Here is a 25,548-nt window from a genome sequence, read left to right as displayed (position 1 = left end):
CTTGGAGTCATGATGCTGAAGTTTTGGTGTCTCAAATCGGCCAGATTTTGATCTCCATTACCGGTGATTGTCATTGCACTACTTATTTGCGTCAATGTTTAGGTATTGCAATTCAATGCGGAAATGCAATGAGCGTTTTGGGTACCCTTCCCGAGTCCAACCCTTTGGATGAACTCTTTCTCGTGTAAAATTTATTTAGTATAGATAGATATTTTAGAAGTAATTTATTTTTTCATTACAAGATAATATTTTATATAATATAATATAATTTTTACCATTATTTGGCATGTGATAACAAGGAACTACCCTTAATGATTTCAGAGTAAAAAAATACTATTTTTACCATTATTTTGCATGTGATAACAAGGAACTACCCTTAATGATTTTAGAGTAAAAAAATCTAGAGTTTACTGTACCTTATTTTAAAAGGGAATTGTATGCACTAATTAAAATAACTTTGTTTACAAATGATATGATTACGCATATTTGCAATCTGATCAGAAGCTAGTACTGCTTGTAAAACCCATACTCACATCTTACAAGCAAACGTTCTAATGGGGGCAGATAAAAAAGTTAATTTTTTTTCTTCCACCATGTTAATAATGTCAAAAGAAGTCCTTATACAAATTTTGGCCACTCGACCGCAATTACGAGGCCATCCAGAAAGTGATTTTCCCTGGGGTCGTTTATAGAAAAAAAGCACAATTTCATGAAAATATTTATTGAAACAGATAACAGCAATTTTTGCTCTATTTGTCAACATATCCCCCACTGGAATTGAGACATTTGTCATACCATGGGATCAATTTTTGTGTCGTAGAAGTCAGCCGCCTCAGTCCGGAACCAGCGTTTGACTGCGTCTGCACCGCTCTCTGTCGATCCTATGATATGAGAAATGTCTCAATTCCGATGGAAAATATGTTGGAAAATAGCTCAACAAGTTGTGTCCGTTCTAATGAATTTGTCCAATGAAATTGTGTTTTTTCTTTCTGTTAACAGCCCCTGGCGAATCAATTTTTTTACGGTCCTCGTAATTGCGGTCGATTGGCAAAAATTTGTATAAGCACTTCTTTTGACATTATTAACATGATGGAAGAAAAAAATTTAACTTTTTTATCTTCCCCTACCAGGACGTTTGCTTGTTAGTCATTGCGAGGGCTTGAAGTCTCATAACTTAGGTGGTTTGCATGTTTTTTCAGGCTGGAATAGGATTACCAAGAACGAATGCAGAAGCCACTGGGGCTTCAATGGCATTAATGTACATGCAACGCAGACAGCAAGTGGAACATAGACAGCAGCAGCAGCAGAGGCAGCAGGAGCAGCACCAGCACCGAAACCACAGACAGATCGCGTCTGTTGTTCCTACAGAGTCATCTCTGCAAGAACCACAGTTTGCAGCAAATATCCAACAACGGCAGCAGATGGAGAGATCGGATATTGCAAGCTCTGCATCATTTTTACGCGCCAGTCATACTACAAATGTGCATGAGCAACAGTCTGTCCAAAGATCATTACCTCCCCCACCACCACTGATGATGCGACCCCATCATCCTGGAGGGACGCAACTATTGTCGCAAATATCAGCTTTACATCAACAGTCACAGTCCTTTGTGTCACCTTCCGTTCCATCAGCTGCTGCTCAAAGATCTCAGCGCCAGCAACTGCCTAACTTGACACCTAAACCTGTGTCAGTATCCCAGTCATCAGTCTGTCTGTCACATCCACAGCATTCAGTACCAGTAACAATATCTCAGCTATCGCCACACACTCAAACTGCGCCCGTCTCTCGCGTTTCTCCACGCTCTAACCAGATACCAGGATCTCAGTCTAACTCTCATATGCATTTGCATCCTCAGATATCACCACAACAGCAGCAATCGGCTCCACCACATGTACTGCCGATACCAAATGAAACGGTGAGAAATACAACAAATGTCTCACAACGTTCACCTATTCATAATAAAGGAATGGCGTTACCACCTGAAAGAAACACACAACAGATACCAGATTCTCACATTCCTGTTCCCGTCCAATCAAGACTACTGTCTCCAGAAAATCAAGTTCGTTTAAGACCTTCAGCACCGGAAGTTCTTGCAAGCAATCCCAGCCATATGAGACAACCTTTGTCTGAAGACCACTCTGTCTCATCAGCCGTTCATGTGATGCACACTTCTTCATCCAACAGTTTCAAGCAGACTCCGCCTGATCAGCCTTCTGCATCTGTCCATATCAGAAATATTCCAGGTGAAGGGCATATGAGGCACATTTCACCTACAGGAAACACTCCACCGGGATTACCAGCTCATGTCACTGCTGTAAACAGACATAATCCAAGTGATGAACCTACATGTGGACGTTCTAGGCTCACCCCATCGGGAGAATCTCTTGAAGTGTCTGCAGCATGTAACTATGTTAGGTGCTCACCAAACATATCACCAGCTTCTAGGCAAGCATCTGATGCCGCTAGTGTTCATAGTCCTTCAGCAAAGGGATCCCCTGATGTAGTAAGACATGCGGCATCTGGACATGTACACACTTCACTTTCTGGATCTCCTGCATTATCTGGCCATAATAGGGGCACTTGTGAAGACTATCCTGGAAGGCACACTTCCGCAACTGCCCAAAATAAGCATACTTCAGAAATACCTCGTGCACCTACCCATGCGAGACATCTTTGTGAAGTATCTCCAGCAACTGCCCATACTAATCTCACATCTGAAGTATCTCCTCAGTCAATCCATTTTAGAGACACTCCACCTTCTCAAGGTACATCTTCGTGTACTTCTGTCCATTCGATTCGTCAACAACAGCCATCAGCATCACAAAATGTCCAAGTGAACGTGCCCAGTGCTATGGAAGACTACCCAATAGATCTTTCTGTTACAAAACGAAAGTCGACAAGTGATAATAGTGAATCGGTTGCTCCGTCATCATCCACAGCTGCTGTTTCACGTCAACATGAAGAGGATGTGTCTGCATCTTCGAAACACCAGCGAGATCGATCACAGACCAATCAGCCAGTTAGACAAATGACTGTGGTTGTAGAAGAGCGTAGGGTTGCACATTGTCCAGGATGTGTACACCATAGTTGCAGAGTCCCGGTGGTAAATAGCAGTAATACCCAACAGCCCACAGTCAGTAGGGTGATGGCCTCACAAGAAGCAAGCACTTCGAGTATGGGAAGTGGTCATCCGGGATTAGACTGTGAAGTTCTGGAGGCTTCTGAGCAACCAGATGCTGCTGCATCGCATAGACATCATGAACATGTTTTGCCACGCCAGCAACAGCCAGTAGGAAAGCAGGCCAGTTCGTGTAGTGCAGCCGATCAAGATGCCATCCTCCAAGATCAGCAGAGGAGGCGCCTTCTAATGGAGCCTCGCATTGCAAGCGTCCCAGAGAAAGACAGGTTCTGCCACAGTAACAATCAGGTGCCTCCACCTGAAGCAGTGATGCCACAGCAGTCTGCTACTATTCCACATGCGATGGCTGGGAGGAGTAATATGCAAATTGCGTATTACTGTGGCAAGTGCAGGCGCAATGCCAGGTTCATGTGCTCGGCCTGTCACAGGGCCTGGTACTGCAGTGCCGAGTGCCAGGTACGTTGATAATTTACATTTAAGAGAATTTGTTGCAGTCGTCTTGTGTTTATGTTGTGCACATAATTAACCATAACCATAATCATAATCACTAATATTAACAGCATCAAAATGACAATAGAAGAAAAAGCACTGATTCAATATGAAAAACTTATCAGATTACCAGGAAACAATTGGCATTCATACAGTCCTCTCTGTAGATTGAAAACTCAAAGTTTCATATCCATCGTTCAAGAATTAAATTGTATATGTACAGCACCTGAAGGTAGAATTTTAAAGCAGTTAAGCCTGATGAAGCAACATGCATCATCTGTGGACTTTAAAACTGAATGGGAGAAAGACACTGGAGTTACAGGAAATAGTGGTAGAACTAGACTAAAGGAGGCACTATTTTTTTAACAGTTTCATACTATGAATAGGATGAGAGTACTAAACAGATGGTTTTACTTTCTGGCACTCAATATTTTCCACAGAATAACCTAGAACTACTGTATTCACCTCTTATGCACAGTAATGAATGTAAGTGCTGGATGCGTTAACTATTCAGTTAATATGAATGTGCCAATGAGACATGTAATTTAAGTACGTACGTTTATTCGAGAGTTCTAGGTGTAAATTTCTAGATAGTGGGTGTTTGAGGATCTGGATTGCACCAGCAAGAAAGCATTTTCAGTGCTAGTGGAGATAGAGATTATTGTCAAAGGAGGTCATATTTCGACATAATTAACAATCAAGTTTTACATTTAAATTGTGATCCATTCACTCGTGACGTCTGATGTGAACAATACGGGAGTAATGCATCCATCCATTCATTACTACGTACAAGATGTTCTAGGTCTAGGTCTATTTCTTATGTTGAATTAGCGAAATAAGCTGTTGTGAGGAGACAAATTATTGACTAATGATAATGCATTTTTGCTGTACGTTTTAGTGTTTGTCATGGTCTAGTGGTCAGAGCTTCTGGCTATAGTACATGAGGTCCCGGGTTCGATTCCCGGTTAGAGCACAGGAATTTTTCCTTAAAGGGGATTATTCCTGTGTTCGTCCATGGTCTGGAATTTAGGTTAAGTTTAGATTTAAGACCTCTCCTGGCACTACATTATCATAATCATCCTATCACATCATCGGGGTAATGTAACTCCGCCTTCCAAGCGCCCCAACCTCAGAAGTGGGTTACAATTAAGCCACAGCCAGGAGAGAAGACCAGAAATGCCGAAAAGACAACCTGGTGGCATTGGATTAAAAAAAAAAAAAATTAAAACAGAAAATCAATATCCCGAATTTAAAAGAAAACTTACAAATTAAACCAAACCCTTTAACTCTATTAAATATAGAATATAATCTAAATTTAACAAAAGAAATGCTGAAATCAGAAGTAAACACTGAAATACTGAAACAATTATCTTTAGATACAATTAATATTAGGTACCCTCCACAAAACTGGCTTCTTTTATACGCCAACGGATCCTTGATCTCCAGAGAACAAGGTGCCGGTGCAGGTGTTACATGCTGTCTCTTCTCACTTTATAGATCTCTTGGATATGGAACAACAAGTTTTGATGGTGAAATCATTGCAATAAGTGAATGTCACAGGAATCTTCTATGCCACATCAATAAATTTAGGAATGCAGTTATATTGTCAAACTCCAAAGCAGCTATTCTATCAATCGTCTCTAAACACACACCTTCCTCTCAAACAGCAGAAATAACTAAAATACTCTCTCAATTATTATCACTCAATAAAAGAATTTTATTCCAATGGATACCATCCCACTGTGGAATCCTGGGAAATGAGAATGCGGATGCATTAGCAAAGAAGGGCAGCACTGCTACTTACAGACCTGTTACTAAATCTACGTATTACTCTGTGAAGAGATTTATTAAATCTACATACTTAGACTTCAACAAACAAAATTTGATAACTCAATCCCAAGGGAAAAAATGGAACTCTCTGCATCAAAATCCACAGTTAATTCCCGATTTACCACGCAAATCGTCTGTAGCTGCATTTAGATTGGCAACAGGCCATGATTGTTTGGCCAAACACCTGCATAGAATTAGAATATATCAGTCCCCTAACTGTCCATTGTGCAACTCAAACCAAGAAATGGATTCGGAACACCTAAAAATCTGTGCTTCAGTGGCTAGTCATGATAATATCTTTGAAAAATATTGGAGTGCAAGAGGTCAAATGACTTTATTGTCAAACGCCTGGCATTAGAAAACAACAACATAATCATTTATTGCGTCTACTGTTCATATACTAAGGTTGGATAAAAAGTAATAGCAACAGTTCGATATTTCTGATATGGCTTTATTCACAGGGGTACAACATTTACGTACCTTCTATATAGTCGCCCCCCTTATTTATTACCTTTTGCCAAATGTTTGGAAGGCGTCGTACACCATCAGTGCGTCCATCTTTGTTGATGTTCCGTATTGACCGCCCTAAAGCATGGATAAGTTCATCTCTGGTATTGTACCCGGTCCCTCGCAGCGGTTCTTTCACTTTGGTGAAAAGATCGTAATCGCATGGATCATATCGGGTGAGTACGGTGGATGTTCCAATAGTCCGTGTTTTCCGTCTGCCTTGGAGGTACAGCGTGATGCAGTATTACCCCCATCAATGTCATACGCCACAATGAACATCACTATCACAGCACTTTGTGTAGGGCGCACTTTCTTTGGACGAGAAGAACCTGGATGCTTCCATTCATTTGATTGACGTTTCAAGTTTGGTTGGTTCATATGAGCGAGCCCAGGTTTCGTCCATAGCGACGATTCGTCCAAGAAAGTCGTCATCTTTCCTTTGGTACCGGTCCAACAATGCCTGTGCGACTGAATAGCAGTGTCATTGTTAAACCTCGGTAACCCAGAATGTCTTGCAGAATGTGGAGCACAGTTTTGTGGCATACTCCGACTTCCACTGCTAACTCACGCACAGTCCATCGGCGATCAGTATCCAACAGGGAAGCAAGGAGTTGAACTGTGTTGTCCTCCACGCGGGGTCGTCCTGTACAGAGGTTGTGCTGAACGGCATCCCTGCCTTCCCGGAACGCTTTAACCCATCGTGCCACTGTGCGATATAGCAACGCTGCATCGGCACATGCTTCATACAGTCCCTTAAAACATTCTTGTGCACTATGATCTCGTGTCACTTCAATTTTGATCCAGGAACGTTGCTCTAGTTTTGTAAACGTGGGCTTAGGGCGCTCGCACTATCCCTATGAAAGTCAACGTTCTACACACTGCAGTAGATTGACAGAGTATTGTCGCCGCTGGCTGCACTAACTCATCTAACAGTCCTTGTTCATGTCCACACAGCTGGCAACTCTCGAACGCACCATCGTCACGTGACAGCAGTGTTGCCATTACTTTTTATCCAACCTATGTACATTATATGGGGCATGTCATTTTTACAAACTAATAATTAATTACATAATACACTTTCTTTCTTTCTTTCTTTCCCTTAGTTTAACCTCTCCCTTTTAGGTGCATTTACACGACCCACGCCACCCGGGCCTTACAGGGCCGCGACCTGTCGGGAGAGGAATTAATCTATGGATCACATACATACTTTTTTGACCACACAAGGACATGGAGGGCCTCCCCGGACGAGGGATCAGCTCAGTGCCAGGGTCACCTCCGATACAACACAAACATTTAAGACATTACACATCATTCACTCACACATATGAAAGGATTAAGGGAAGGATCGCTGTCCATGGCCGGACTTTCAAGAGGTACAATCCCGACATTTGCCTGGAAATAACTGAGGAAACCATGGAAAACCTCAGTTAGGATTCCCGGTCCCTGGAATCGAACCCCGGGCCTCCCGAATGCAAGGCCAGCCCTCTACCACTCCGCTAGCCTGCTCGATACATAATACACATAAGAGTAAATACAGTAAAATCGCTCGTAACCAGCACCCAAATAACCGGCAATACCAAAACAATGGCACTTTTGGCTGGACCAAAAAAAGTTTCAATCTAATATAATATAATATTGTTTTATTTGGAGTTCAGTCTAATTGACAGATCACAAATTTAAAATCAATGACATTTACATATGTAAATGATCATTGTGTATTATAAAAACTAAAGCAAACGTTTTCACCCTTCGGGCATCTTTAGGCATTTTGCATACAATATCTTGTACATTTTTATGTCTTTGTTGTGGAATGTGATTAAACACAACCTTTATATAATAATCATGCTTTCTAAGTTTAAATCTGCCAGATTGCCACAGCGTGGACAGTCACTTTTACCACAATAGGAACCTAAAATTTGTGTATTATTTGTGTTGTGTGATGTGTTTTAATAAAGAAAATCCACACAGTTTTATATTTATTTAGTTATGTTCGGGCCATCAGTGTAGAAAGTGATTCTTCTTCTTCTTCTTCTTCTCCTCCTCCTTCTCCTTCACGGTTTTAGGCTATTTTAGCCTGTTCCGGCTCCAAAATCTTGTGTCCATCTCTTCTTTGGTCGTCCTGGGTTTAAGTTGCTAATTTTATGAAAATACGATAAATTTAAATATTTTTAATTTAAACACTATGAAGTTCTGATGCCTCAAACTTTGCACAAAGCATTGTATCACAGTTGTCAACGGACAGAAAAAGTTTCATTGTATTTAAAAATTGCAAGGTCAATTTTCTCTATATTTCGGTCGATTTGAGATGGAATAGCCCATATGTATGTCTAACTGGCAAATAATATTTTAAAAGTTTAAGTACTGGTAATACAAGTTTTGTTTAAGTAATAAACTTTATTGCATCATCATCATCATCATCATCATCATCATCATCATCATCATCATGTCTTTCACGTGTTGGACCCTAGTGGATCCGTTATGATCTCATACTAGTGTTTTCGTAGTCTCCCCAAATTTCTTCTTCTTCTTGGTACATAAGCAATAATTTGTCTAGGCCACATATGTAGTTATGATGGCAATATGAATACTACGAAAGTGAAAATAGTGGCAGGTCGCAACTATAATTACTTCTGAGTCTTAATCTTTTTATTGTATACCTACAATTTGTCACTGTTTTGTTATACCATGTATTACTCGCCCAAAGGGTTACTTATCTGAAGGTGGTGGCTCTAAGCATACTCATGAGTGAAGAAGAGTCATGAACAGTCGTGTTGTGATATCATCTGTACTGTAACTGTTCTACGTCTAGGTAGAGGAAGTGAGTACCTACAAAGATTGCTTGCTTGATTAAAAATCTCTTCACAGCTATTGGTTACGTATAACATTAGCCCTATACTGTCTCGTTTTCTTGATATCTTGCTTACAAGCCCAATTGCTTGAATCCCCTCTCCCCCCCCCCCCCAAAAAAAACTCTATTGTAAATAATATGCTCATAGCCTTAACTTTCCTTAACATTTCATCTACTAAAGATTGTCTTGGCTGCATAGAGGTTATGATCATTTGATGCTTTATGAATGCAATATTACTACGGTACAGTACTGCATTTATAAACTTGCAGTGTAATTTCGAAGTTGCTGCATATAAGCCTTATGTGATAAATTAGAGCCAATTCCTAGTACATAAGTCAAATAAGCTTTGCATGGCCTTCTTCATTCTCATGTATATACACTTAACAAGAGCGCTGATATGAGCCTGTAAAAAAATACTGAAATACGCACGAACTGTTCTAAGATGTGCATCATTAACATAAGGGGCTTTTCAAAATTCGGGACACTTTTGAAAGCGTTGAAACTTTGATAAAAGTAATATTTACATAAAAATAGAAACACCATTTCATTCACAAAAGAATGAAACTTATGTAATATATATAAGTAATATAAATATAATTAATAAACTAATTTATTTAATTTATTGTATATTTACATTTATGATTTATTCAGTGTAATATACAGGGTGATTCACAAGGAATTACCGCCACTTAAGGAGCATATTTCCAACATGGGTCCTATTCTCAATTAATTTGAACTTGTTTGCAAAATACATTTTTCTTTAGTTTTAAGGGTAAAAGAATATTGAAGATAGAGGATGAACTATTCAGAAGTATCGTTTCTTTAATTGGCTAGTGTTCTGAAGCAAACAATGTGTTGCGAATTCCATAATTGATTCGCACAGATTTTTTTTTTTTTTTTTTTTTTTTTTTCGATTTTTAACTACAGAATTAGGCCTACAATTTTCTTACGCACTTATCACAACATTGTTATAAATCACGTCACTCTTGTAAACTCTTTAAGTCTACCTCAGCATGAAAAATTGAACTGTAAACAATCAAGTTGCTAGAAGTCGTGTGATTTGTAACAATTGTTGTGATAAGTGCGTAAGAATAATGTAATTTTTAATTATCATCATCATCCAAACAAGTATAAGGCTCAAGGCCTGTTATGGTCTCAGTGAGTCATTCTCGATCCTTTTTTTGGATGGCCCAAAGATCTCTTCCCCTGGGGACGATACTGAAGCATGGCTTTTTGGAAGTCTATTAAATTAAACTCTTCTGGACTAGCAACAACCCATTAGGCGTTCATTTTATATTGCTTTCAACTCTCATGGCTTTTGGAAGTCTCTTAAATTGAACCCTTCTGAGCTAGCAACTCATTAGGCGTTCATTTTATATTGCTTTCAATTCTCATACGAAACCACGGATGAATAGGACGGATACTACTAATGATAACACTTGCAAAAACAAGGACAAGACATGGAAGAAAAAAAATGGTTTTAATTTTTAAATAAAATTTTTAAAAAAATTCTGTACAAAGTAACTAAGGAATTAACAAACATTTTTAGCTTGAGAATACTAGCCAATTAAAGAAATGATACAATAGAATCCCTCTTAACCGGCACCAAAGGGATCAGGCCAGTTCCGGATATAAGATTTTGCTGGATAATTTAATGAATACCGACCGGTATATAAAAAAAAAGTTCGTATTTCATGGTGCCAAATGTTGAAACTGCAGCCATGTGAAGCGTATTTTTCTATCACTTGCTCATAACTGAATAAACATAAAAACTGTGTGGATTTTCCTTATTAAAACACATCACACAACACAAATAATACACTAATTTTAGGTTAGAATATTTACTGACAACGAAAGTTCATGCGAACTTTCTACATTGATGGCCCAAACATAACTAAATAAACATAAAAACTGTGTGGATTTTCTTTATTAAAACACATCACACAACACAAATAATACACTAATTTTAGGTTCGGATATTCACTGAAAATGAAAGTTGGGACGAACTTTCTAATGTGACAAAATTGACGGTCCATACTGTGGCAATATGGCAGATTTAAACTTTTTTTTATCTAGCTAAAAGTGCCGTTGTTTTGATATTGTCGGTTATTTTGATGCCGGTTATGAGGGATTTTACTGAACTTGTGAATAGTTTATTCTCTAGCTATATTATTCTTTTACCCTTAAAATTAAATGAAAAGAGGTATTTTACAAACAACTTGAAATTGGTATAACTCTGAAAATATTGAGAATAGGACCCATGTTTATATGACATTTTTTGCTCAGAATGTCTTCGGAAATAAGCTCTGTAGGTGACCGTAACTCCTCGTTAATTACTCTGTATATTATCTATTATCTGCTATTTAATTATTTCATTATACACTCCATATATTTATATTGTATTTTGACCATGTTTATAGCATATGCTCATGACAATATTGATTGATTGATTGATCGATTGAAATGGCATATGTGAAACCATTATTTCAGTACCTATTAGACATGCTGAAAACGTTTACTTCTTTTTTTTAAATATTATACAGAGTCTTTCATAAGTAACGAATCTATAGAAAAATGAACTATTTTGGATAATTTTTTTAAATAATGTTCATCCTCACGAGAAAGAACCCATCCCGGTGGCAACAGTCGATTTGGAAACAAACACTCCCTCCCCTCACCATCAGAGCTATTAAACGAAAGAATGGTTAGTGTTTTAAACCTTTATTAAAACACATAACTATAAAAAGTTTCAATTGTTGACAAATTATGGTGTACAATTTTAAAAATGTTCTGCTGAATGCACAAATGTAAGCGACGTATCAACTCTTCATGAACTCTGGGAAGCATGTCAGGCATAACCATTTGTATCATGTGTTTAATTCGTTCCACTAATTCAGAAATAGTGCGTGGCTTCGTCACATAGACACGATCTTTGATGAATCCCCAGAAAAAAGAAGTCTAGGGAAGTCAAATCAGGTGATCAGGGAGGCCAACGGATTGGGCGTGTGCAATCGATCCACGTGCCTAGAAACACTTCATCTACGAAATAAACGCTTAATTTGAGCGACATTTTTTCCAAGTTCAAAGCAGACAGCAATTTTTTTCTTCTGCAATAACGTTAACCAGCTGCATGGCATTTTATCACTCGAGTCTATTACAACAATGTGTATAGGCATGGCCATGTGCCATTATTCTTGGCGTATAGCAGGCCATGCTCCAGGTCATATGCATATTACACATGGATAAGTAGCTTCCTCTGGCGGCAGGGGGAGGGGGAGTGTTTGTTTCCAAATCGACTGTATGGCACTGGGAAGGGTTCTTTTTCATGAGGATGAAAATCATTTCAAAAAATTATTCAAAATAGTTGATTTTTCGATAGACTCATTACCAAGCCTAGGGAGTTCAGCAGTTTAAAAACAGGTTAATGATACACAAAGTATATATTGCTGGTTGTGTTTGTAAAGAAACTTCCTTCGCCTAGTCCCGAAAGACTGCCCATTCGACTCCATACTAGTGATCGGTTGTCTGATAGTTGATAGCTAGCATTCCAAGAGTACAGGCGAGTACAAATCTACGTGCACAATTACTATGCCGGAAGTTTCACTGAAAAAAGAGGATAAATTAAAGAAACTTGTGGAAGTATACGAAAGTAAGTACTTTTGTACAGATAGCATTAATATCACATGTAATGCGTGCCACACTGTAATAAAGGGCGAGAGCCCCAAATACATAGAACAGCATATCAAACTCAGAGACATGAAGCTCATTTACAATTATTCATACGTAACGAGAAGGAAGCAAGTGCGCCTTCTGTTTCAAATTCTGATAGACACAATTATTTCTTTCCGGGATTTGTGTGAAATGATGTTGAGCTCCAACATTCCTTTTAACAAGTTGGAAAACCCCCACTTCAAGAATTTTATAGAGAAGTATAGGGCAGAATTGCCCCGTCTGAAACAACTCTACGTAAAGAATATTTAATGTCATGTTACTTTGATTTTTTGTAGTAGATAATCCCTCAAAATGAAGATGAAAAAAGTGTGTCGTTGCAACAAAAGTTTAAAAACATTCTCAAGAAAAACGTTGGATTTTCCAAACTTTGTGAAATTCGAAATAAAATCGAATACACAAAGCTTTGAACAGTATTGACAGTGATTGTGATAGTGTGTGGTGCATGGTTTAAGTTTGCCACCCCCAATCATGTGATGTTGAAAGAACCTTTTCTCAGTTAAAAAATTGTTTTTCAGAAAATAGAAGAAGCTTTTCATTTGATAATTTAAGAATTTATGTTGTGGTTCATTGCAACAAATCATATGATGTAAACAAAATAGTATGAGGAATAACTAATTCCTAACATATGAATGTGTAAGATTTGTTTTTGCAATTAATATTATATTTCTGTACTATTTTGCAGTTCACTTTGTCGAACATAACGTAATCCTTTTATTATTACGCTAAAGTTTGGGCGAGAAGTTACTGTATTTTTGTCGTAGTCTGTACTGGAACGCCCGTGTACTTATCGTATGCTCACTGTGTGTAAAGAGCGTCAGTGTTCAATAAACCTCCTTTCATAGGTACTTAACCTGTACGTATTGTTTACCTGCTGAAGTCCCAGGCTTTGCTCATTACTTATGAAAGACTCTATATTTTCTGTTTATACTTTGCATAATAAAAAAAGTATAAAATTAAATATCTTCTAATCAGTCATCTGAAAACAGTGTCAGCATCTCAAATGTTTCCATGAGCTGCCACTGATAGCCTTTGTATTTCAAAAAGAGTTGTTAAATAATGCGATAATGTAATGTTACAATTCTGCATAAAGTTTGCTGTGATATAATCCCAGATTTAACCTTGGTTTTTGTTGATTTCAGACTCTACATTGGAGTACCCACTCCCAAGAATGCAGACAACCAATTGAATAGACTGGATATAACTAGTACCGGTACGCAGTTGCTCAAAACTTGCATCCTTCTGCTATATGTTCATTTTTCATCAATACACTTTTTACTGAGCAGAATTGATGCAGGATACCGTATACTTTCAGTTTGCACTGACTCCTTTATGTCGTAACTGAAAATATTAATGTGAAGACAGAACAAAAGTGTTGATACTTTATTTGAGAAAGAAGTGTGTATTTATATAGAGACTAGTCTCAGAAAGGACTTAGAACTGGTCATGCCACCGAACTGTGATATTGTGTACCTCCGCTGTTGAAGTGGAATAAGTGATTTGAAACTAGTCTCATTTATTTCCCAGCCGACATTTGGATTCATTCGGTCAGTGCTCATGTGTGTGACACAGTGAAGAAAGAGGTTTGTTTTTATTCCCCCCCCCTCCCTCTTTTTTTAGATATGATTCAGTCCTCTTAATTCAGAACGTTTTATCTTCACATTTTACCGTGTGTGGTTAGTTATATAACCTCTTCCCATGTGTTCACAGCAGCAGAAGTGTCTGTGTTGTTGGCTTCTTGTCCTTTGAGTGCAGGATTATCTGTCAAGTGCAAATTTGAACAGTGACTTTTTTTCTAACGTGATTAATCAATCACTTTCAAAGAAATGAACATTACGCTTTTTTTTTACGTAGATTTAAACTTTCATTTGTAATGTAAGTTCCTACTTTTTTTTTACTCTTGTACGGATTCTTGATTTATTTATATAAAAAGACTGAAATCTAATGTTTTTAAGTTTTATGTGTTAGTTGTAGTTTTGTGTATAATTAAATTTACTAACAGCAAACATAGTTATCACTAATTATATGGTTAAACTTGTTAATTTAACTACTTTTATGCTCGACCATGCCGAAATGTAGTAATTATACACCTGGTAGTAGTCCTTTAATGCATGTCATTAAAGTACACATACTCATTAAAGTACAGGTCTTCAGCCAATCACAAGTCAGCTTTGTACCGTTATATCGATTATTTTCGGATATGCAATCGACAGACAATTAGCGAAAAGTCACGGAGGCTGGAAATACAATACTGTCGCAGAAGGTTATGTTCTGTTACTATAATAATTAGCGTTAATTGTAAATAATATTCAAATAAATTCAATTTGTCATCTCGTTTTTCAATTCTAAATCAATTTCCAGGTTATATCAGACTAATGTTCATTCTTATTCTGTGCCAAGGTCAATGACATTCGGCCTCGGAAAAAATCAATACTTTCGCGTCTGCGCACATCTCACAATTCAGGTCAGTTCGCACATAACCATAAAAAGACCTAATTTTCAATACTTTCAAGTTAGAAATATGGCCGAGCATAAAAAGTCGTATGAAACTTGCCTATAATGGTAATTAAGACGCTCGTATGAAAATTATGAAACTCACTTGCGCTCATTTCATACTACCACTATAGGCTCGTTGCATAATGTACTATTACAACTTTACTGTGTTAAATAATTAAACTACTGACTAATTTCGGCAGGAACTTTACAACATTATCAAACGACTAGGTAAAGTGCCATAATAATTTGATTACTTAACACAGGAAAGTTGTAGAAGTTGTTAATTTAATAAGTTTAACTGTATCATTAGTAATACACAACTGTCAGAAATGTGTACCTAATCGAAAATGAATACATAGGCCTACCCCACCTACCTAATTATATTAAACATTTGGCAGCTCAGGCTGTTACTGTGAAATCTCAGTGATTCTCAACTGTTTAGTAGGGTCTTAGAAATTTCAGTACCGGTAATATAAGAATTTAAACATGTTTCTGAATTGTTAAAACTAACATTCAGAACACACTATAGTGGCATAAAATTAAAGTTAATGTTTCCTGTCACGTACATAGGCCTACTATCGGCCTAAACTTACAAGCATTATTCAGAATTTCTTACAGTGTGTTATTAAACATTCCAATAAAATTTTTAATGAGCGTAGTGCTGATTATGAGTTAAAGGTCTAACCAAAAGTCTCTTGGCAGATGAATAGATATAAATAAAATGGACCACAGATAAACATAGTAAGACCTGATATTGTACACAATTTGGGTTATACTCTTACTTCCCTTGATACGCATAATTATACTTTCAGATTGATGTCCACAGTATTTTAATTAATTATGTGACTTTTCTCGTACGCCAAATTATTAAAGCATTTTTATTCTTAAGCAAATTGAATGACTATTATTGTAGACAAATTTTGTAATTAATAGGGAATGTGAAACTATAATAACTGTACTAGACAATGAAATGTTAAGATACGAATACAAATTTTAATAATAATAATAATAATAATAATAATAATAATAATAATAATAATAATAATAATAATAATAATAATTTGTCAGAAACCAGTGTACAAGGCCTGGATATGACATTGTCAGGTTAGATAATATATGCATGCACGCATACACTCACACATGCACAAACAAACTTAGCACAATAAATAAATAACTATAAGCAAATAAACATACAGAGACAAACAAAAACTAAGGAATAAACAGAGTATGACGTATGTTAACAAATTTATATAAGGACAAAAAGAATAATTAAAATGCAAAGAGGAAAATTAAAATATAAAGAAAGGGTTACATTTTTAAAATACAATATTTCAGTACATCACACTCCATGAATTCATTCACTTCATAGAAAGATCGATTCAGCAACCATCTATGTATGCAGGACTTAAACCTATTTAAAAGAATGTGATCTAGGTTGATAAAGATCTATATTAGATCTAAGGAAGAAGCCACCGGTGTGGCTCAGTCGGTTAAGGTGCCTGCCAGTCTGAAGTTGCGCTCGGGCGCGGGTTCGATTCCCTCTTGGGCTGATTATCTGGTTGGGTTTTTCGGAGGTTTTCCCCAACCATAAGGTGAATGCCAGGTAATTTATGGCGAATCCTCGGCCTCATCTCGTCAAATACCATCTCGCTATCACTAATCTCGTCAACGCTAAATAACCTTGTAGTTGATACAGCGTCGTTAAATAACCAACTAAAAAAAATAAATCTAAGTAAGATGAAGATTCTATAAATGAATAGATTGTAAACTGACATTATCTTTAACTCTGGGAATAGTGACCTACATGATTCCTTGATATTTTTGTTGAATATTACCCTCAGTGCCCTTTTTTGTCATAATAAGATGCTATTGACTCCTGTTGCACTTCCCCATATATGAAATAGACCATTCTCCTATGGCGCACCCTGGGCAACAACTCTCTCGGTAAATTGGTGTACACAATTTATTGGCTTTATATGGGAGAATGACAAACAGTCAAGTACCCGCCATTAGTTAAAACCAGTGGTTGCCAAACACCACGAAATTGTGACGTAATAGAAATGCAATCCGCACACCACTATCCCAGGGAGAGGGGTGGAGTGGGTATCTCCTCAGGTAATGCAGTGAATAACAATGCAGAGACGGACTGTGACCAAAAAACAAAAGCAATACAATATTCTTCTACTTATTAACTATACACACCTTTTTCCATGTTAATCTTTTACCCTCCTATTCATTATTTTTGTATTATTAATAAAATAAAATAAATTTATTTTCTTATTTACCATAAAAAGAACGTTTACTTTACATTAACAGATATTTGAAATTAGAAAAACGTACCAGGCTGGTCACGAAGTTGTAAATTACACTACATCTTAAAAAAAAGACGTGGAAGTATTTTACACCGATTAAGACATAGAACCAGATACTTTTTATTGTTTATTTATTCATGAAATATTCAAATTACACTGCATACGTCGAAAAAAAGTCAAAGTATTGTACCCCGATTAAGACATAGAAGCCGATACTTTTTATTGTTTCGTTTATGAATGAAATATTCAATTTACAGATAAGGGCGTGGTAGTCTTCATAACAAGAAGAATAATGACAATGTACATTGTTCTTTTATAATTCATTTAAAATTTTGCAACAAATTAAGTCTCTCATATTTTTGCCATCTGCACAAAATAAATACTTTTCCTTCCATGCTCCTTAAAATTAAGTTTTTACTTACTATCTGTTTTCGAAAAGACATCGAAACATACTATCCTACACACTTGTAACATTATATGTGTACATCCGCTGCTGATAAATGTCTTTAACTTATATCGAGTGATGGCTGTAAACAGAGGGTGGGGGTATGATGCCATGGTTACGCTTGAGTGGAGACAGGGACATGTGTCGCGACACAGCTTTTGGCAATCACTGGTTAAAATATATGTATGTCAAAGTTTTTTTTTTTTATATATATCAATACTAAATAAAACAATTTCTAATTGAACAACTCTTCATGGATGTATCTGATAGCTATTGAGGACTTCAATATGTTCCGACCAACATGGAAAAGAACCAGTACATACACTTAAGTGATTTTATTTAATAGTGTTTAGTTTTCACATTCCATATTTTCGCTCAGTGCTTTTATTCTTTCTAAAGATGCTAATCATAATCAAGCACTACATACAATTACCGGTACAAGCTGTTGAATTCTATGAATGATAAAAGTAATATTTGGGTAGCAGTTTAAATTTTAAAACTTCTTTTTCTGCTTTGTGTTTGCCTCTACCCTACTCATTCTGAGTTTCACTGAGATATTCAACTTGTTTTTATTTGTATTATTAATGTAGGATATTTTAATGTGTGTTAAGTGGTTACCGAAATTATAATATTCAGTTAACATTTTTTATCAAATTTAAAATAATTGTGTAATTAAGTGAAAGTGATACATTTGTGCTGTGATTGTAAAAGAAAAGTATAAATCTAAATACATTTATAATTATTGTACGTTATGTAGTTTAAAATAATTTTTTATGGTTATACTTTTCTTAACACGGGCATACTGTACTTAATGTGCCAATGTTACTGGCTTATAACCTCTTGTGTAAGATAATTGTAAATTAATTTGTATACTTCATGTAAAGTACAGTAGTTTATAGATCATGTTCTTTTTTTTTTAATAGGTATGTGTTGGACAGTGTGTATAGGAACAGGGGTTCGATTTGTATCGGTATATTCTTTCTGCAACCTTTTGTAATAATATTCGCAATTGAAGCAGGGCTCGATGCTGTTGTATGAAATAACAGTACATTTGATATATCAATGATAGACAAGCTTTCTGCAAACTTCTTCTTATTATTTTTCGAACCCTTAGGCCATATTACAAAGGACTTTTAAATTGAAAAACAGATAAGGCACCTAGGTGTTATTTAATCGGTTCAAAGTATCATTCTTTAATAATTTCGTAGGTACAATTTTAATAATACTGTAATAATAATCCGTGGCGCTACAGCCCGTGAAGGGCCTAGACCGACCAGCTGGCTGCTGGCCTCACGCCCACATGCCGAAGCAGAGGTGGATGATCATCCAACCAGAATGGAGGTATCATGTGATTAGCACGATGATCCCCCCCAGCCATTATAACTGGTATTCGCAACCGGATTTCGCTACCTATCGTAGCTCCCCAAGTGCATCACGATGCTGGGTGGGCACTGGTCCCATACACTGGCCGAAATTTCATGAGAAAATTTCTTCCCCCATGAGGACTCGAACCAGCGCACATTCCGTAATGCGAGTCATAGGTGGGATGCCTTAGACCGTGATTCCACGGCGCGGGACAGGTACAATTTTATTCCCAGAATATTTGAAATTGTTTTAAAAAATACCTACTATAAATATAAATAAAAAGTGACAGAGAATTTAAGGAAATCCCAGTGGTTATATGAAACGTCTATACTTGATTTGAAGTAATAAAATACAATATATATTTTTCTTGTAACACTCTAGTGTATTTTATTTGATATTCATAGTTAATCCATATACCCAATTGTTCAAAATTTATAGTTATCTGAAGAAAAGGCCAACATTTCTACAGCAAATTCACTCATCAAAGAAAATATTATGCTGATTGTACAGTTCATCTTCATGGAGGGTGTTAAAATAGTTAAACGGTAATATGAGGCAAAAAATTTTGTTATGAAACAAGTTCAGAATACAGTGACATGGATATGGTGTAAGGTCCAATTAACCTGAACACAATTAACACGAGTAAGATCGCCATTTAATCAATTATATATATTCAAGTGTTAAAAGTAGTGTACGAAAGATTCAATATGGATAACCTGAAGTATTTTTAAACAGATAAGTTAACCTATTTAATTCAGACTAGTTGCAATATAAAAAACTGTCAAAAGTGACTTAAGCCATGCTACTCTATTATGTAGGCTACTTGCATATTTATTATAGCCTAGTTATTGTAAACGGTGTAGCATTTATTACTTTAAAATAAATAAAATGGACCTTATTGCTCACTGACATTACATAAACACAAGTACCGGTAATAATGAATATTTAGATAAAATGTTGATTCATGTCAACTTCAATAAGTGTCCCGTATTTTATTTTGGAAATCCAGTCACCCTAAAGTAGTTGTGAGTAAAATCCGTCCAGTATATTGCATTCCCTTAGCCAGGGCAATACGTATTAGAATAATGATCAGATTTTGGCGATCCTTAAAATCCATTTTTGCTTAGAAAAATTGCACGTAATGTCGAACATCTCATCTGCAATGGTGACCAGTACATCATCGAAGTATGAAGTTAATAAACCCTGTATCACTCAGTAGCTAAATCATTTTTCTTCATGTAGGCCCTTTTTTACTTTTACTATTAAAGTACTTCAATCTGGCAAAATCAGAAATTCAGTTACAAGCTGACATCACATTTCTTCCCTTGTATTTGTCATATGACAAGTAGAGTAGCTACCAACTAATGTTTCACATATGTTTCAAATATTGAACAGAAGAAAACACAATTAAAAAAAGATCGTAAGTGCAATCTATAACATATAAAGCAATGCAGAAATTAATTGCCTGAATCATTAACAATTTTCAGATGTCTCGTACCAAGATGACATTAGGTGTGTCTTTGTTTAGACACAGTTTTTAAATGGAAATGCATTTGTTTGAAAGCATGTCATGTAATAATAATTACGAATTATTTTTTATTACGTTTTATTTACTTACTTATTAAGGGAAATTATTTTTTTGGATGTCGTTTATAAATAGGTTTTATGACTTAAATTTATGTTTAGAATAATACAGAAGAGCCTAAACCGGTCGTCTTACTGTAAATTTATATGAATTGAAGTATGGTACCGTAGCTGTAAATAACTCCAGTTAAACTTTTGAAAGGCATGTTGGTCCGACAAGTTAACAAATCTAAAGAAACAAATATCAAAAGTCCTTCAATAACTGTCCAGTTAAACTCCTAAAGAAATAATTAACAGAAAACAAGAGCTTGACGTCAGGATTTTTATTGTGAATATAGTTCAAATACTGTACTAATACCACAGTCTACCATATATACAGTCGCGAAGCTCAATATGTAGTAAAAATGCAAACATGGGTAGTTGCCCACCACTAGGATCGCTACTATCGCCTCATCATCACAGATCTCTCCTAGCAGATGACAAAATACGAGGGGGATCCAGGAAATAACGACCGTTTTGTTGTAATAATTAAAAAATATATATATTTATTTGAAAAAACAAAGTCTGTTACATAACTGAAGCTTCCTTTACTTCTCTACATAATCACCACCTACATTTAAACATTTGTCGTATCTGTTCACTAGCTTTAGAATTCCCGTGTTATACTCCTCTGCCGCCAGTTCATTAAGCCAGGTGTTCACTGTCTTCTTCAACTCTTCATCACTTCCAAAACGCGTACCACCCAGAAAGTCTTTCAGCTTAGTGAAAAGGTGAAAATCGCTAGGAGCAAGGTCTGGACTATAGGGCGGATGATCAAAGATTTCCCAACCGAATTGATCCAGCAATTCTCGAGTTGAAGCAGCAGTGTGCGGGCGGGCACAGATTTTGTGGTAGCCAAGATGTTGCGACACAATTTCACCAAGCAAAGAACGAGAAATGTCAGGAAAGACAATATGCAATTCGTCGAGTGATGTGCGCCTGTCTTGCAAGATTCTGTCGTTCACTTTAGTCTTCAGGTCTTCTGTGATGAGTGATGGGCGTCCGGGTCGAGTTTCATCGTTGACATTTTTTCGCCCATTGTTGAACATTTCGCACCATTTTCTCACATTTCTTTCATTCATTACAGTATCAACATACACTTCTTTCAATTGCCGGTAAATTTCTGCAGGTTTCAAATATCGGGCATTCAAAAATCGAATCACACTCCTCACCTCACAGTCGGCGGGATTATCAATCACGTCGTTCATTTTGAAGTAACACAAAATGCACAATGGCGACTTGTTGCAACCAGTACTCACAACATTATGAGAACACATGTTAAGGAAGCCAGTTGACCTTCAAACAAGGAAGGGGAGTCAGCTGCGCAGCGGGTATGCGCGAACGGTCGTTATTTCCTGGATCCCCCTCATATGTTACACTTTCGTTGTCGTGTTCTTTTGGAAAAATTAACACCTTCCTTCCATTATTGAAATATTAAATGGATAAAGTTCATTTATTATTTTAATGAAGTATATTAAATTCCACCATAAACTCGAAGATACCTGCAAAAAATAGGTTAATATTATTTTTGTTTGTGCAAAACGAACTGAAATTTACTATAATCGCTTCACTCATTCAAGATTATAGCGATAATGAACTATGAAACCAATAAATATTAATTTGCATTTCCCTTTACAACAATAATATAATAACAATAATAATGGAAATATGAATTAAAGGAGTAACTTACGTGTACTGGTACTTGTAGTGTAGGCTTACGTAGTTAACAAAGTGGGATGAGGTTAAGTAATAATAATCACACCAGAATTGGAAATAAAACGCGATCAATAAATTTTATTGTAACAGACTTACTTTTTCTACGTCTCTAGTAAAGTAACAAATAAAAATAACAACAAAATTAACAGCTATAATTAAAAATATATCCTTTGAAAAAAAAAAAGTAGGCCTAAGTTGTCTGAAAATGTATAATTATTCAAGGAATCTGCTGATACAGACGTAGAATTAGTGCAAAGCATTTGTTGCTCAGCTGCAGGTAATAACAGAACAGGTTTATTTGAAACATCAAATAAAGTTGGAACTGCATTCCAGATTAATTTATTTTTGTTTTCATTCATAAATTGTGTGTTTTCGAAATGAAGAAAGCAAAACTTTATATTATTATAAAGATATGCTTCATTCTTTGTCATTAGATCTTCCCTCCACAAGCATCAATTCGAAATACGCAACGACCTAGCACTTGATGGAAATACGACTCAGTTCACTCTAAATCCAAAGTCGACCGTGGACAGTCTATTGTTTCTAGTTGCTAACCGCTTGGAGCGCTTTATCGCGAGATTTGCAAAAAATCACCTCAAGCTTCGCGACTGTATATAGTAGACTGTGCTAATACCTTGCAACGATTTTTGTTATTGTAAATGAGAAATAATTCGGAAAGTTATTTATGTGCCAATTGTTTCTTTTATAATTTGGAAAAACATGAACAGATTTCAACTTTCAGTTGGACACTTGTAGGAAAGTATATAGTTCATAATATAGTCACAGCGCTATTATTCCCGGCGTGACTCCTCCTCTTTGCTTACGTCTTAGGAAATGAAGGCTCTATAAAGTCTAGGTAGGTGGTATCGTTTGCCATATTTGTTCCTTTGTTGCCGAGCTATCAGACGAGGAATCTATTTGCCACACCATTACATTATCATGTCGTAGTTCCTATGATAATAAATCAAATGCACTGTAATTCAGCAAATAATTGAGCGGCAGATAAAGTCCTCGTGTGCTTTCTGCGAATGCCAACGAAAGAGCCAAAATGGCGGGCGATTATATTAAATATTTATCGAGCCTTAGGAAATGCATAACATCATCATCAGCGAATCACAAGATGCACACGTTTAAATGTAGCCGACCTGTAACGTGATTGGCTGCCGGAAATAAGAGCGACGGGACTATAGCAAAGAGAACCAAATCTGTCAAAAGACTGATTTCATTACCAATAATTATTTTTAAAACAACTTACTGCAGACTTTTGAGTCAGTAGTGTAATTTTATATGCACTTAACTTTTTATGAAAGTCCTTTTTATAAAAAGTAATAAATAACACCTAATTGATACGTGTATTTTACTGTATCATAGAAATATATAAATATATATATATATATATATATATATATATATATATATATATATATATATGTTTTTTTTGCAACCCGAAATTTTGCGAAGTACAAGTTGATTGAACGAACCTGTTATTGTTGGAACTTTCTCTGGTTGATTTACAATTAAAAATTTTCTCGAGAATTGCAAATATATTATAATCAATCACTTTACAGTCAGACTAAATGAAGAAAGTGCTTTAAATGTTAGAGCAAAAGAAATACATTTGTATGCAGCAAAATCCAGTACTAGTATTCAAGATGCCACGTTCAAAGTACTGAGCTTAGAATAGACTGAGAATTGAGGACCGTTTTAACAAAACTCAACAAACGCCATTTTTTTCGAAATGCGGGTTTTGACGGATTCTGGTCAATTGTAATGAGAGGAAAATGATGCAGTGCTCATAATATCACAAAACTCAACATTTTCCGTTGAAAAGAGTGCCTCAATGTAGAGAGTTTTCACAAAACTCAACATCTCCAGTTCTTAAATTTTCACAAAACTCAACATATCCTCTAACTCAACATTTCACACTTCTATCCTGTTTCACAAGCTACAATATTTTACAACAATGTAACACATTTGCATTTTGACAACAGTGACACATTTCGGAGCTCAAATATTATATAATATTTTGTTGTTTCTTGCGTTAATTCAGTATAAATCTGGCCGCTGTTGTAAGTGATGTATTTTATGAATGCTGATGAAAATTGGATAAGAACCCTGAGTATTCTAAATCCGTTCAAGCTACTGAAAGGGGCAGAAAGAGTAGCAGAAGAGTACGTTAATGTAAGAGTAAGAAATATATAGTTGCGCCTAAACATAATGACATACCTCCAAACTAGACTGTAATCATTGAGAAAAGGAAAAAAGAAAACGTGCTGCAGGTTCCTTCTGCGTAAATGATCTAATTAATTTTCGAGACAATTTATACATAAGTAGCACAAAAGTTGAACAGGATAATTTTTTGCCAAGACAAATGAAAGTTGATCTACCTAAGCGGCATAGAAGGACTTCAAAAAGCTGGGAAAGATTTGTGTCTATTTCATATTTCGTAAGAGGTGAAAATGGAGAAGATTTCCCAGTAGGCCTATGTGCTGCTACGTTTAGAAAAGTGACAAGTATGTTATTACGACATTGAAGGATGACATAGGTAATTTAGAAAAAATGTTTACTAACAGAAAAATCCTGAAATTAACTCTTAGAGATTGTTTTCAGATTCTTGTGGGTCTCAGAATAAAAATTGCATACTGATTGCCATGCTTGTTGGTTATCTGGAAAGCTCTGAAGTTTTTAAAGAAATTAAACATTTCTTTCCTATCCGTGTCCATAGCTATATGCCTCTGGACCATGTGTTTATTTATTATGAAATTATGGCAATGTTTGGGGACGTAAAACTTTTGGGCAAAGGCTGGCATACTTGTGATTTAAAATCGATGACAAAAAATAATGTAAAAGTCAAATTACCATTTAAATTATCTGAGATGAGAGTATTTACGTACCAAAGAACTTGTAAGAATCGTGTAAAGTGTTATTTACAAAACACAAATTTTTCTGCACCAATACAAGTTCAAGTGTTTAAACCAAGAAAGACAAGTGCTTCTGTAATGTCTAAAGCATCTGACCTTTCACTGGTGAACCATGTCAGCAAAAAC

General features: G+C 36.1%; 2 protein-coding genes across 5 annotated transcripts in view; one reads left to right on the top strand and one right to left on the bottom strand.

Annotated features, from left to right (window-relative positions):
• Positions 1 to 17,715, top strand: part of LOC138714812 (uncharacterized) — a 480,985-nt gene extending 463,270 nt beyond the window's left edge. For all 4 annotated transcript variants that reach the window (XM_069846967.1, XM_069846965.1, XM_069846966.1 and 1 more), the window contains 2 exons: positions 1,200 to 3,596; positions 13,687 to 17,715. In XM_069846967.1, coding sequence (XP_069703068.1) covers positions 1,200 to 3,596; positions 13,687 to 13,737 — 2,448 coding nt within the window. In that variant the 3' untranslated portion in view covers positions 13,738 to 17,715. The remainder of the gene's footprint in view (positions 1 to 1,199; positions 3,597 to 13,686) is intronic.
• The window catches only part of LOC138714813 (glutathione S-transferase theta-1-like), a 60,175-nt gene that overhangs the window by 6,135 nt on the left and 28,492 nt on the right, over positions 1 to 25,548 (bottom strand). The gene's annotated exons all lie outside the window — the stretch shown is intronic.

This window comes from Periplaneta americana, chromosome 15 (assembly GCF_040183065.1).
Source record: "Periplaneta americana isolate PAMFEO1 chromosome 15, P.americana_PAMFEO1_priV1, whole genome shotgun sequence".
Lineage (NCBI taxonomy): Eukaryota > Metazoa > Arthropoda > Insecta > Blattodea > Blattidae > Periplaneta > Periplaneta americana.
Note: the sequence above shows the minus strand (reverse complement) of the source record. Positions and strands in the feature narration are given on the sequence as shown.